The 10,695-nt window shown below is 39.7% G+C and overlaps 1 protein-coding gene across 1 annotated transcript; it reads left to right on the top strand.

The window, feature by feature from the left end:
• Window positions 1-5,697: 5,697 nt before the first annotated feature.
• Window positions 5,698-10,078, top strand: LOC129927707 (nascent polypeptide-associated complex subunit alpha, muscle-specific form-like). The gene is made up of 3 exons (XM_056038034.1): window positions 5,698-5,719; window positions 6,541-8,433; window positions 10,062-10,078. Exons 1-3 carry the CDS (start codon window positions 5,698-5,700, stop codon window positions 10,076-10,078), a joined length of 1,932 nt encoding a protein of 643 aa, XP_055894009.1.
• Window positions 10,079-10,695: the final 617 nt, after the last annotated feature.

The raw sequence follows: 10,695 nt of genomic DNA, 5'->3' as shown, positions 1-10,695 counted from the left end.
TCTCTTTCGGTTATACTAATTTTTTTTTAAAATAAATAAGTCACGTATATCTAATAGTAATCTAGACACGTGGATCTAGATCTGGAACTGGTTGTAACGTAGATCTAGATTAAATAATCGCATAGCATATAATTATCTTCTATATGTAGATTTATAGGTCAGTGGCATCAGTCAGGCCACAGACATGTAGAAACTGCTGCCGGCGTTTCTGGAGTGTTCTCTAGATCTAGTAGAAGCGTGACCATTGGACACCATTTTCCTGTGACCGACCTATCTAGTCTATATTTTAAACTAAATCCACAATAGCCTACAAATGCCTACTTGACCAATATCTACGAATCCTTTTTAAAAATATTTCCAGAAGTTATAAATATGACTTAATATAGGCTATATCTTCATGTTGTAATTGGATCAAGTCATTGTAAATCCAGGGAAAGATCTACACAGGGAATTCGCATATAACTACATGACTAACAACTAGTAACAACCAAATTGTTTGAAACATTTATTTGCGTTGCATCAAAGAAAATAATTGTACTGAAGATCGAGATGTAGGCCTATTATTAGGCTATTATTTTTTTTGTTTAAATCTCAGTCTAAGCGAAGGAAGAAGAAAAAAAAATGCCAATGACTCCTTTCAAGTGTTGTAGCATAGCTAGCCTAAGCTTTATGAATCTCTCCAGCATTGTAATAGTCACTCATGTTTACATTACAGAGCAGCCAGTAACCTATTGTTCGTGTATCGGAGGCCCTCCTAGCTTATAATAGGCCCACTCGCACATTTGGAATGTAAGTGGTGGGTCGGCCTTATAAATTGGCAATGTAGGCCTATACAGATGAGAAGAGAGCGCGCCGCTCTTGGGCCGCCTTTAATGACAGGCCCGTAAATGATTATATATTTTTCTTATTAAAGGGGTCCACGGATCTTCGTGACAGACCCTCGCTTTTTTTTTTTTTTTTTTTGGAAGATCATTTATAGATCTTACAGTTTAAAACTAGCCTAACACATTTCCCGTAATAAGTTTATAGGCTACACCGTCTCACAGAGCAATGGACAAATAATGATTAAAGCCTAAAGGCCTTTATACATATATGGCATTGGCAATCAGAGCATTAAATACAATTCAGCTATCTGATATAAACATTTCACATGTAAATTATGAGTAAGTCTGGTGTGAATGTATATTTTGGTTTCCTATAGTTATAATGTTCTGTTTGGTGTAAGACACACATTGTAAGACACATTTCCTTATGGAATAAAGATTATTATTATTGTTATTATTATTATTATTATATCTGTTATATATGATAGGCTACTCATTTTGTGGGTCGGATAATATAGGACTAATACAAGGGCCTATTTTCAACGGCGCCTGCTCCGAAAGTTTCAGTATAAATAGCGGAGTCAAACAAGGATTTGTCCAAGCCCTAACCCTCTTTGGAATACTCTTCTCAAAGCTAATCCACCACGCTTTTGACAAATCCACCGAAGGCATATATCTTCATTCCAGATTTGAGGGCAAACTTCTAAATATTGCTAGAGGACTTAAACCAGAACCACCCTCATAAGAGATTTGCTCTTCGTGGACGACGCAACGGTAGTGGCACACTCACAAGAGGAGCTTCAGTCACTAATGTCCTGCTTCTCTAAGGCTTGCAAAAGAGTATGGCCTAACCATTAGCACAAAGAAAACTAATGTTATGGGACCACCTGCTACAGCACCACCATGCATCCTCATTCACAAGCTAGCTGCTGTAAACGAATTCTGCTACATTGGGTCTACAATTCAAGGTGACCTGTCACTATAAGAGGAGATTTTAAAAAAAAAGCATAGAGAAGGCCGCATCAATCTTCGCTAGACTCCGACCAAGAGTTTGGGAAAACCAGAAGCTCACCACAGCGACCAAAATGGAGGTCTACAAGGCATGCGTTCTTAGCACGCTACTGTACGACAGTGAGTTGTGGACAACCTATACAAAACAAGAGAGGACACTTAAACTCATTCCACCTACGCTGTCTTCGAAGGATCTTAAGAATAACATGGAAAGAAAAAGTGTGTAATACTGAGATCCTCGCGAGAACGGGCCTTCCCAGCATCTTTACGGTCCTCAGGCAACGCCGCCTGCGCTGGCTCGGACATGTTCGCCGGATGGAGGACAATCGCATCCCAAAAATCATTCTGTACGGGCAACTTGCGTCTGGCTCAAGAAAAACTGGTCGCCCCCACCTCCGTTACGTGGATGTGATAAAAAGGGATTTAAAATCAGTGAACATTGATACTGACCGTTGGGCAGACATATCCTTAGACTGCACTAGTTGGAGAGAGACGGTGACCAAGAAAGCTATAGATCTAGAAAGTGAGAAAACATGGGCCTCGATTCTTGAAGAAAAGCGTGCCACACGGAAAATGGCCAGCTCCACCAAGGCGAAAGCGACCTTGACCTGCAGTAGATGTGGACGGGAGTGTCTCTCCAAAGTAAGGCTCCACAGCCATAGGAAAAAGTGTTCGAGATGAAACATAGTCGTTTCACGACTGAATTAGGCCAATGATATTTACACAGAAAAAAAATGTTTATTTTTTTTTTAATGAGAAAAAAATCTATTTAGTATGCATATAAGTCAGACATAATTTAAAACAAGAATTAATAAGTAGTTTTTCATATTATCGTGTGAACTGCAATACTTCTATTACTATAGAACTCCTAACCAAAGAAAAACATTTTTTTTTTGTTTTTTTACGGAAATGTTTTATTCTTGAGGAATAAGAGATTGGCCTTTAAAAAACAATTAGATCAATTAGATATTCATTATAAGACATCAGTTAGACCAGGTTCACATCTAACTTCACATTCACTTTCAACTATCCTTTGGTCTGCTGAACCGCTGGGGCAAGACACGAGATCTGTTAACCTTTTTTTCTCCATTATTTTCTGTCATTTGTCTTTGATAGAAATTCATTCTGATAATATTGAAACCAGTCTTTGTTACCTACCTGGGTGGACCTTTTCGGGGCCGATTTTCAGTTTGTGTTTCAACTGTCTTTGTAACCTTGATTTTTTTTTTTTGGGGTGATCTTGTTTCTTTGCTGGCGGCTAATACCTCGTTGTGTTGTAGTTAGAAACATTGATACTCACGGCTCCGTACTATTAAGGGGTTACTGGAGCGCGAAATTTATTTTTTTAATTTTTGCTTTAACTTAATAACTTTTGTTATATTATATCATATGACAACTCAATAAAAAAAAATATATATTGAATGTTGTCTAATGTTTGCGGGTTGCCATGGTAATGGCGGCCATCTTGAAAATAAACAAAAATTAGTTCATATAGGAAACTTCTAAGATTTTTCAAAATAGATAAATTTCAAAGCTAAAAATACTTACACCTTAAAGTATAAAGGTGGCTGGAAGGAGCTAGCTAGATTTTATACATTTTCCCTTAGTATTGTACATTTTATGATTTAAAAAAAAAGGGTGATTTTTTTTCCTGTAAAATGCATCCACATTTTTTTTCCCAAAAGATCATATATTAAAACCTTCTTCAGCTAAAGTCATTAAAACTAGCTGATTCTCTGTATTATTTATCTCTGAATATGTGTACCAAATTTGACACATTTATCTCTATTAGTTCTAGAGATTTTAGAAATATGTTACAGGGGGGGTCACAAAAAAATGCATTCACTCAAAAACAGTGAATTTGTATTAAGAAAAATATGGAAAATAGTGTTCACCATGCATCATTAAAATGCTTTCATTCAATAAAAAATGCTATTTTTTAGAAAATTTTTGGTGCCAGTTTATAAAATACATGTCCACCTATTTAATTACACCAAAATTGAAAAATCGATTTTTTTTTTACCCAAAATCGACTCCGTACTATTAAAAGCGATCATGGGCAAGGATTTCCCCAGTTACGAGTGTTGATTCTGCATGCCTTGACTTTAACTATTCTGTTGTAAAAAGAAGACAGGCCTACATATCTACCCCGAAAAAGTGCTTCGGTGCCAGACATAATTAATACAGACACTGTAACAAGGGAAACAATGTCGTGTTAATGAGGTCTAGCACTTTACAGAGTTCCCTACGTAAGTAGACTGTATCGATCTAACTTAAGGACTGGCGGGACTGATGTGCAGTAGCCAACCATCCATGCAAAGAAATTAGGTCTTATCTTATAATAATACAGACGTTACTTCAAGATGAAGATGATTACGTCCTATGCTTCGTGCATTCAGTCATGCATATTAACCAATGACTTAAAATTTTGCCAAGTCACTGGTTTTCCTGGCTAGCTCAGGCAACCCATTACATGCTCTAATAGCACTAGGGAAGAAGGAGTATTTGTACAAATTTGTCCTAGCATATGGAACGAGGAAAACATTCATTGGTAATGGCTGTAACAAGCAAGGAATAAAAAAAAAAGAGCATATTTATATTTAAAAAAAAATGTAAAAAAAAAAGAAAAAAAGAACTTATAAAAATAAATTACCACTATTTAATAAACAAATTGTTTTCTTTTTTTAATTGATCGTTATTATTAGAAACAATGAATAATTGTGCTAAGTTTCAACTTGATCCGAGAATGGGAAGTGTTAAGACGTTTGTACAGGACAGACAGGGTTAAGATAAGCTTTGTAAAAAAGAAAAACCATTAAAAAATACTTTTCTATAAAATAAAAAAGCTTAGGCCTATACGAAGTGCAATTATATAAATTACAGTGACGTAGCTAGGGAGGGGGGGGGGAGGAGGAGGAGTGTCCAAATTTGAAAATCCACCCTGGCCCCAACTGGAAAAAGGGGGGGGGGGGAAATGTTTTTACATTAAATTTCACGTCATTATCGCATGTCATGATGTCGAATGTCAAAATGCAGGGCCCCTAAAGAGGTAGAGCCCCAAGGCCCCAAAATCCCTAGCTAGGCCACTGATCAATTAGTTCGGATAAATCATGTAATTAAATTTGTAATTGATCTAGATTAGTTCTAGACCAATGAAAATAAATCTGTGCGATTAGAAATATGTTTTTTACCAATTTTTTTTTTTTTTTTTTTGCCGTGATCCTATCACTTATCTGGGCCAGTTGGGAAAATGGATATAATTCCTTAACAACTGTTATGTTTTTCTATTGAACCGATGCTTCGGCAGGCCGGGTGAAATCACGCCGCGGGCTGGGTCTGGCCCTCGGGCCGTATTTTGAGCATCACTGGACTAGAGTAACACCTTTAGTAAAATCACTAAATTTAGAAAGCCTTCAGGATAGAAGACTTAGAAAGTAAGGTAGCAATTAGGCATAAAACACTGAACCATAATCTTCAAATACAAAACCTGATAGAATACTCAGAAAGACACAAAGATAAAGTCACATCTTTTATCTTCTTATCTTATATGATACAGACGTTACTTCAAAAAAGAAGATGATTACATCATGCAAATTAATCAATGACCTAAACGAAGAATGTGTCTTTATCTTTGTGTCTTTCTGTTAAATTTTGTCAATCCATATTCTAGGACAAATTTGTACAAATACTCCTTCTTCCCTAGTGCTATTAGCGCATGGAATGGGTAGCCTGAGTCAGCCAGGAAAACCAGTGACTTGGCAGAATTTAAGTCATTGGTTAACATGCATGACTGAATGCATAACGCGTAGGAAGTAAGTTGAAAGAAAAATCTTTTATGCAGAACAATTACACTCAGTACATAATGGCCCTTAACGCGGCCAATAGTAGGCCAACAGTAGCCTACCTACGTCATGTTCTATGTTTTGTAACAAAAATAAGGCCCACAGCGTTAGAGGCGGGCCAGGCGGACATACTGAATTGTTATTGTTACAGCGTTAGAGGCGGATTAGCCCGTTAGCGTGATGTGGTACGGTATATATAGTCTACCTTTACGGCTCAGGGCCCCACACATGACACTCGCCCAGGACCCCGCGCAATGCTAAGGCCGCCCCTGGTTCAGACCAATACAATTATCTAACATGTTTTTTTCTTAAATTGATTCGTGTTTTGTTGGGAACTATGAATAATTGTGCCAAGTTTCGAATTGATTCGAGAATGGGTAGAAAAAAAAACGTTTTCGAAATTTGTACCAGACAGACGAAATGAGTTAATATAGTATATAGTTCCCCCTTCAGACCTTGCGTTTTATAGGGCAGATGTTTCTTTGGCCAACGGTTAACGAGCAGGGTGTCATATGGCCAGCACAACGACCAACCGCCTTTCCTTTCCCCAACTAAAGTCTGGTACCCATTAGAATTGGGGTGGACTCAGGGTCGCCCTAAAAATCACGAAGATCAAATCATGATCCAGGTCTCCGGGTTTGGAAGCTAAGCGCTTAAACACTTTGCAACATCGCCCCCTAAAGTTAATATAAGCTTTGTAAAAAAAAATGCCCAGCCTACTGCCCACAGGTCATTTCTATCCCTCGAAGCCTTTAAAGATCCTAATGAAGTGGTAAAGACCTAGTTACATCGGAATCCACTATTTCCCTCACCCCGGCCAAAGCAGGTAGACCTAGGCTCACTCAAAGCCACTACTGAACTAGGCTCGCCCAAAGCCACTACTGAACTAGGCTCGCCCAAAGACACTACTGAACTAGGCTCGCCCAAAGACACTACTGAACTAGGCTCGCCCAAAGACAATACTGAACTAGGCTCGCCCAAAGACACTACTGAACTAGGCTCGCCCAAAGACACTACTGAACTAGGCTCGCCCAAAGACACTACTGAACTAGGCTCGCCCAAAGACACTACTGAACTAGGCTCGCCCAAAGACACTACTGAACTAGGCTCGCCCAAAGACACTACTGAACTAAGCTCGCCCAAAGACACTACTGAACTAGGCTCGCCCAAAGACACTAGTGAACTAGGCTCGCCCAAAGACACTACTGAACTAGGCTCGCCCAAAGAAACTACTGAACTAGGCTCGCCCAAAGACACTACTGAACTAGGCTCGCCCAAATACACTACTGAACTAGGCTCGCCCAAAGACACTACTGAACTAGGCTCGCCCAAAGACACTACTGAACTAGGCTCGCCCAAATACACTACTGAACTAGGCTCGCCTAAAGAAACTACTGAACTAGGCTCGCCCAAAGACACTACTGAACTAGGCTCGCCCAAAGACACTACTGAACTAGGCTCGCCCAAAGACACTACTGAACTAGGCTCGCCCAAAGACACTACTGAAATAGGCTCGCCCAAAGACACTACTGAACTAGGCTCGCCCAAAGACACTACTGAACTAGGCTCGCCCAAAGACACTACTGAACTAGGCTCGCACAAAGACACTACTGAACTAGGCTCGCCCAAAGACACTACTAAACTAGGCTCGCCCAAAGACACTACTGAACTAGGCTCGCCCAAAGACACTACTGAACTAGGCTCGCCCAAAGACACTACTGAACTAGGCTCGCCCAAATACACTACTGAACTAGGCTCGCCCAAAGACACTACTGAACTAGGCTCGCCCAAAGACACTACTGAACTAGGCTCGCCCAAAGACACTACTGAACTAGGCTCGCCAAAAGACACTACTGAACTAGGCTCGCCCAAAGACACTTCTGAACTAGGCTCGCCCAAAGACACTACTGAACTAAGCTCGCCCAAAGACACTAGTGAACTAGGCTCGCCCAAATACACTACTGAACTAGGCTCGCCCAAAGACACTACTGAACCAGGCTCGCCCAAAGACACTACTGAACCAGGCTCGCCCAAAGACAATACTGAACTAGGCTCGCCCAAATACACTACTGAACTAGGCTCGCCCAAAGACACTACTGAACTAGGCTCGCCCAAAGACACTACTGAACTAGGCTCGCCCAAAGACACTACTGAACTAGGCTCGCCCAAAAACACTACTGAACTAGGCTCGCCCAAAGACACTACTGAACTAGGCTCGCCCAAAGACACTACTGAACTAGGCTCGCCCAAAGACACTACTGAACTAGGCTCGCCCAAAGACACTACTGAACTAGGCTCGCCCAAAGACACTACTGAACTAGGCTCGCCCAAATACACTACTGAACTAGGCTCGCCCAAAGACACTACTGAACTAGGCTCGCCCAAAGACACTACTGAACTAGGCTCGCCCAAAGACAATACTGAACTAGGCTCGCCCAAAGACACTACTGAACTAGGCTCGCCCAAATACACTACTGAACTAGGCTCGCCCAAATACACTACTGAACTAGGCTCGCCCAAAGACACTACTGAACTAGGCTCGCCCAAAGACACTACTGAACTAGGCTCGCCCAAAGACACTACTGAACTAGGCTCGCCCAAAGACACTACTGAACTAGGCTCGCCCAAATACACTACTGAACTAGGCTCGCCCAAAGACACTACTGAACTAGGCTCGCCCAAAGACACTACTGAACTAGGCTCGCCCAAAGACACTACTGAACTAGGCGATGGGAAACGCATACTGTTTCAAAAAGGTACGCTATTGGCGGAAACAAAACTAACTCATATTGTGTTATTGATCTGTTATTATTATTACATCATCATCTTTCCCTTGACTCAGAGGCGTAGTCAGCAAATCGTGCGCCCGGGGCAAGAGACTTTATTAACGCCCCCCCCCCCCCTATTTTCCACGAACATCACATAGAAATATAGGCATATAAAAAGTATTTAATAATAATATAATACAAATAACTTTAGAATGTATTACCTAACCAAATATCTACACTAATTTTTGGGCACTTTTCTGAGTGTGGCGCCCCCCCCCCCCGTGAATGGCGCCCGGGACATCGTGCCCCCACTTTACTACGCCTCTGCTTTGACTTGCGTCTTATGGGGGTGCCGCGACGATTCACGTAACAAAATCACTCCTCTCTCTTACCGCACTTCCCGGTCAGCCTGATCCTGGCGGGATAGCAAGAGAGAGGCCGGTCCATTCTTTCACGTTGTTCAGTAGCTTTGAAAAATATATATTTTCTTCCGCAGCTTTAACGAAACAATTAAGATAGAAATAATAAAACTTAATGAAAAAAACAAATCATAGCTTATTAGCACATATTTTTTTTTTTTTTTACACCGGATACACCAAACAGATTACTATTGTAATCGTTACTGAACTGCGTGTCAATGTGTGTCAATGTGTGTTGCGCCTAGAGGCGTGACCTCCAACCTCAGCATGCTTTTCTTTCAACCATCCGAGATCGTCTGCAAGGCAGCAGTTGTTGAGTTTTGCAGTTGTCTCTCTTAGACGAACTGCTATCCCTAGCTAACTAGCCTTATTTACCCGGGTTTATAGCATTTTATACTCGTTTCGCAACCATTTCCCTTGATTTTTATTTTACATGTTTGTAGATAGTATTCTTAAGTCTGAACTACCCAACCTTATCCCCGAAAACTGCAAAAAAAAGGTCGGTCCGCAGCTATTTGATATTCATGCTAACCCCCTTTATATCTAAGGGTCCTTCCCTTACCAGCCACACGGGAAACGCTTGGGCAGAGGTGGTAGCCCCCCCCCCCCCCCCACTCCCTCCTCAGCTGATTGCAAATGTTCCTTGTTTTTTATTTACTTATTAATTATGATTAGTTTCGCTTGTAGTCTGCAGTTCTTAGTTGTTGTTTTTTAAAGACTAAGAAAGCCAAGACCGAGCCAAGCCAAAAATATTTTTGTTTAATATAAAAATAAATGTGTTAGTATTTTATATATTATAATGACTTCAATATAGGCCTAAAACTAATGTTTTGTATAAAGCTGCACGTTTTTTTGAAAGAAGTTTGTCTTAATTTCGCGCAATTAGTAATAGTGGGGAGCATATTAATATGTTAATTCGTCTGTCACAGATTTTTCTAGTTTATTAGTTTGACAAGAAGCTGCTCACAAATATTTGAATATGCAAACATTGCACAAATTCTCTGACCGTGAGATATTAGGCTTCCATTTGGAAAACCTGGATTTCGGTAATCGCCTTTATTGGCGGTATTTAAATGAGTCAACTTCTAATGTTTCGCCATTTAACTGTGTGCAACATCTAGTAGGCCTAACTATCTCCACCACAAACCAGTATTTTGTTTTATGCACTGATTTCTGCGTAAAATATTGTAATTGCAGCATCCAGCTTAAAATAAACACATTAAATTAATTAAAAATGCATTTGTGTGGGGTTGTGGTTGTTGCAAAGGGATCCAATTCAATAAATAATTATAAAGGTAATGTATGAAGTGTGGTGTGATTGATGTCCCTTGGATCGACACTATTATTTTTTTTAAAGGGAAAAAAATATTTTCCATGTAGGCCTACAGTTACGAAGAAGTTAGAACTCACATAATTATCTGTATTGTTATCTGTTTCTTTTATAAATGAAATTAAAATATTAGGCCCGAAATCATCACTCTACAATAAAATTGCGAATAATAGAAACGAAATTAATTGGTGTTATAGGAGCATGGAATGGGTTGCCTGAGCTAGCCAGGAAAAACAGTGAATTGGCAGAATTTAGGTCATAGGTAATATGCATGACTGAATGCATGATGCGTAGGACGTAATCATCTTCTTTTTTTGAAGTAACGTCTGTATTATATAAGATAAGATAATATACGTAATTTAAAAAGGGGATAGGATGAAATATGATATATTAATTAAACAGATAGATCGCCAATCCAAACTTTATACAATCTAAATTTTTTTTTTTTTGGGTTAATATTTTATTATTTCATAAACTTAAATCCTTAAATTTTTGTGCTGG

The sequence above is a fragment of the Biomphalaria glabrata genome, chromosome 8, assembly GCF_947242115.1.
Source record: "Biomphalaria glabrata chromosome 8, xgBioGlab47.1, whole genome shotgun sequence".
NCBI classification, from domain to species: domain Eukaryota; kingdom Metazoa; phylum Mollusca; class Gastropoda; family Planorbidae; genus Biomphalaria; species Biomphalaria glabrata.
The sequence above is the reverse complement of the archived record's forward strand: the minus strand, read 5'-3'. Positions and strand labels throughout refer to the sequence as shown.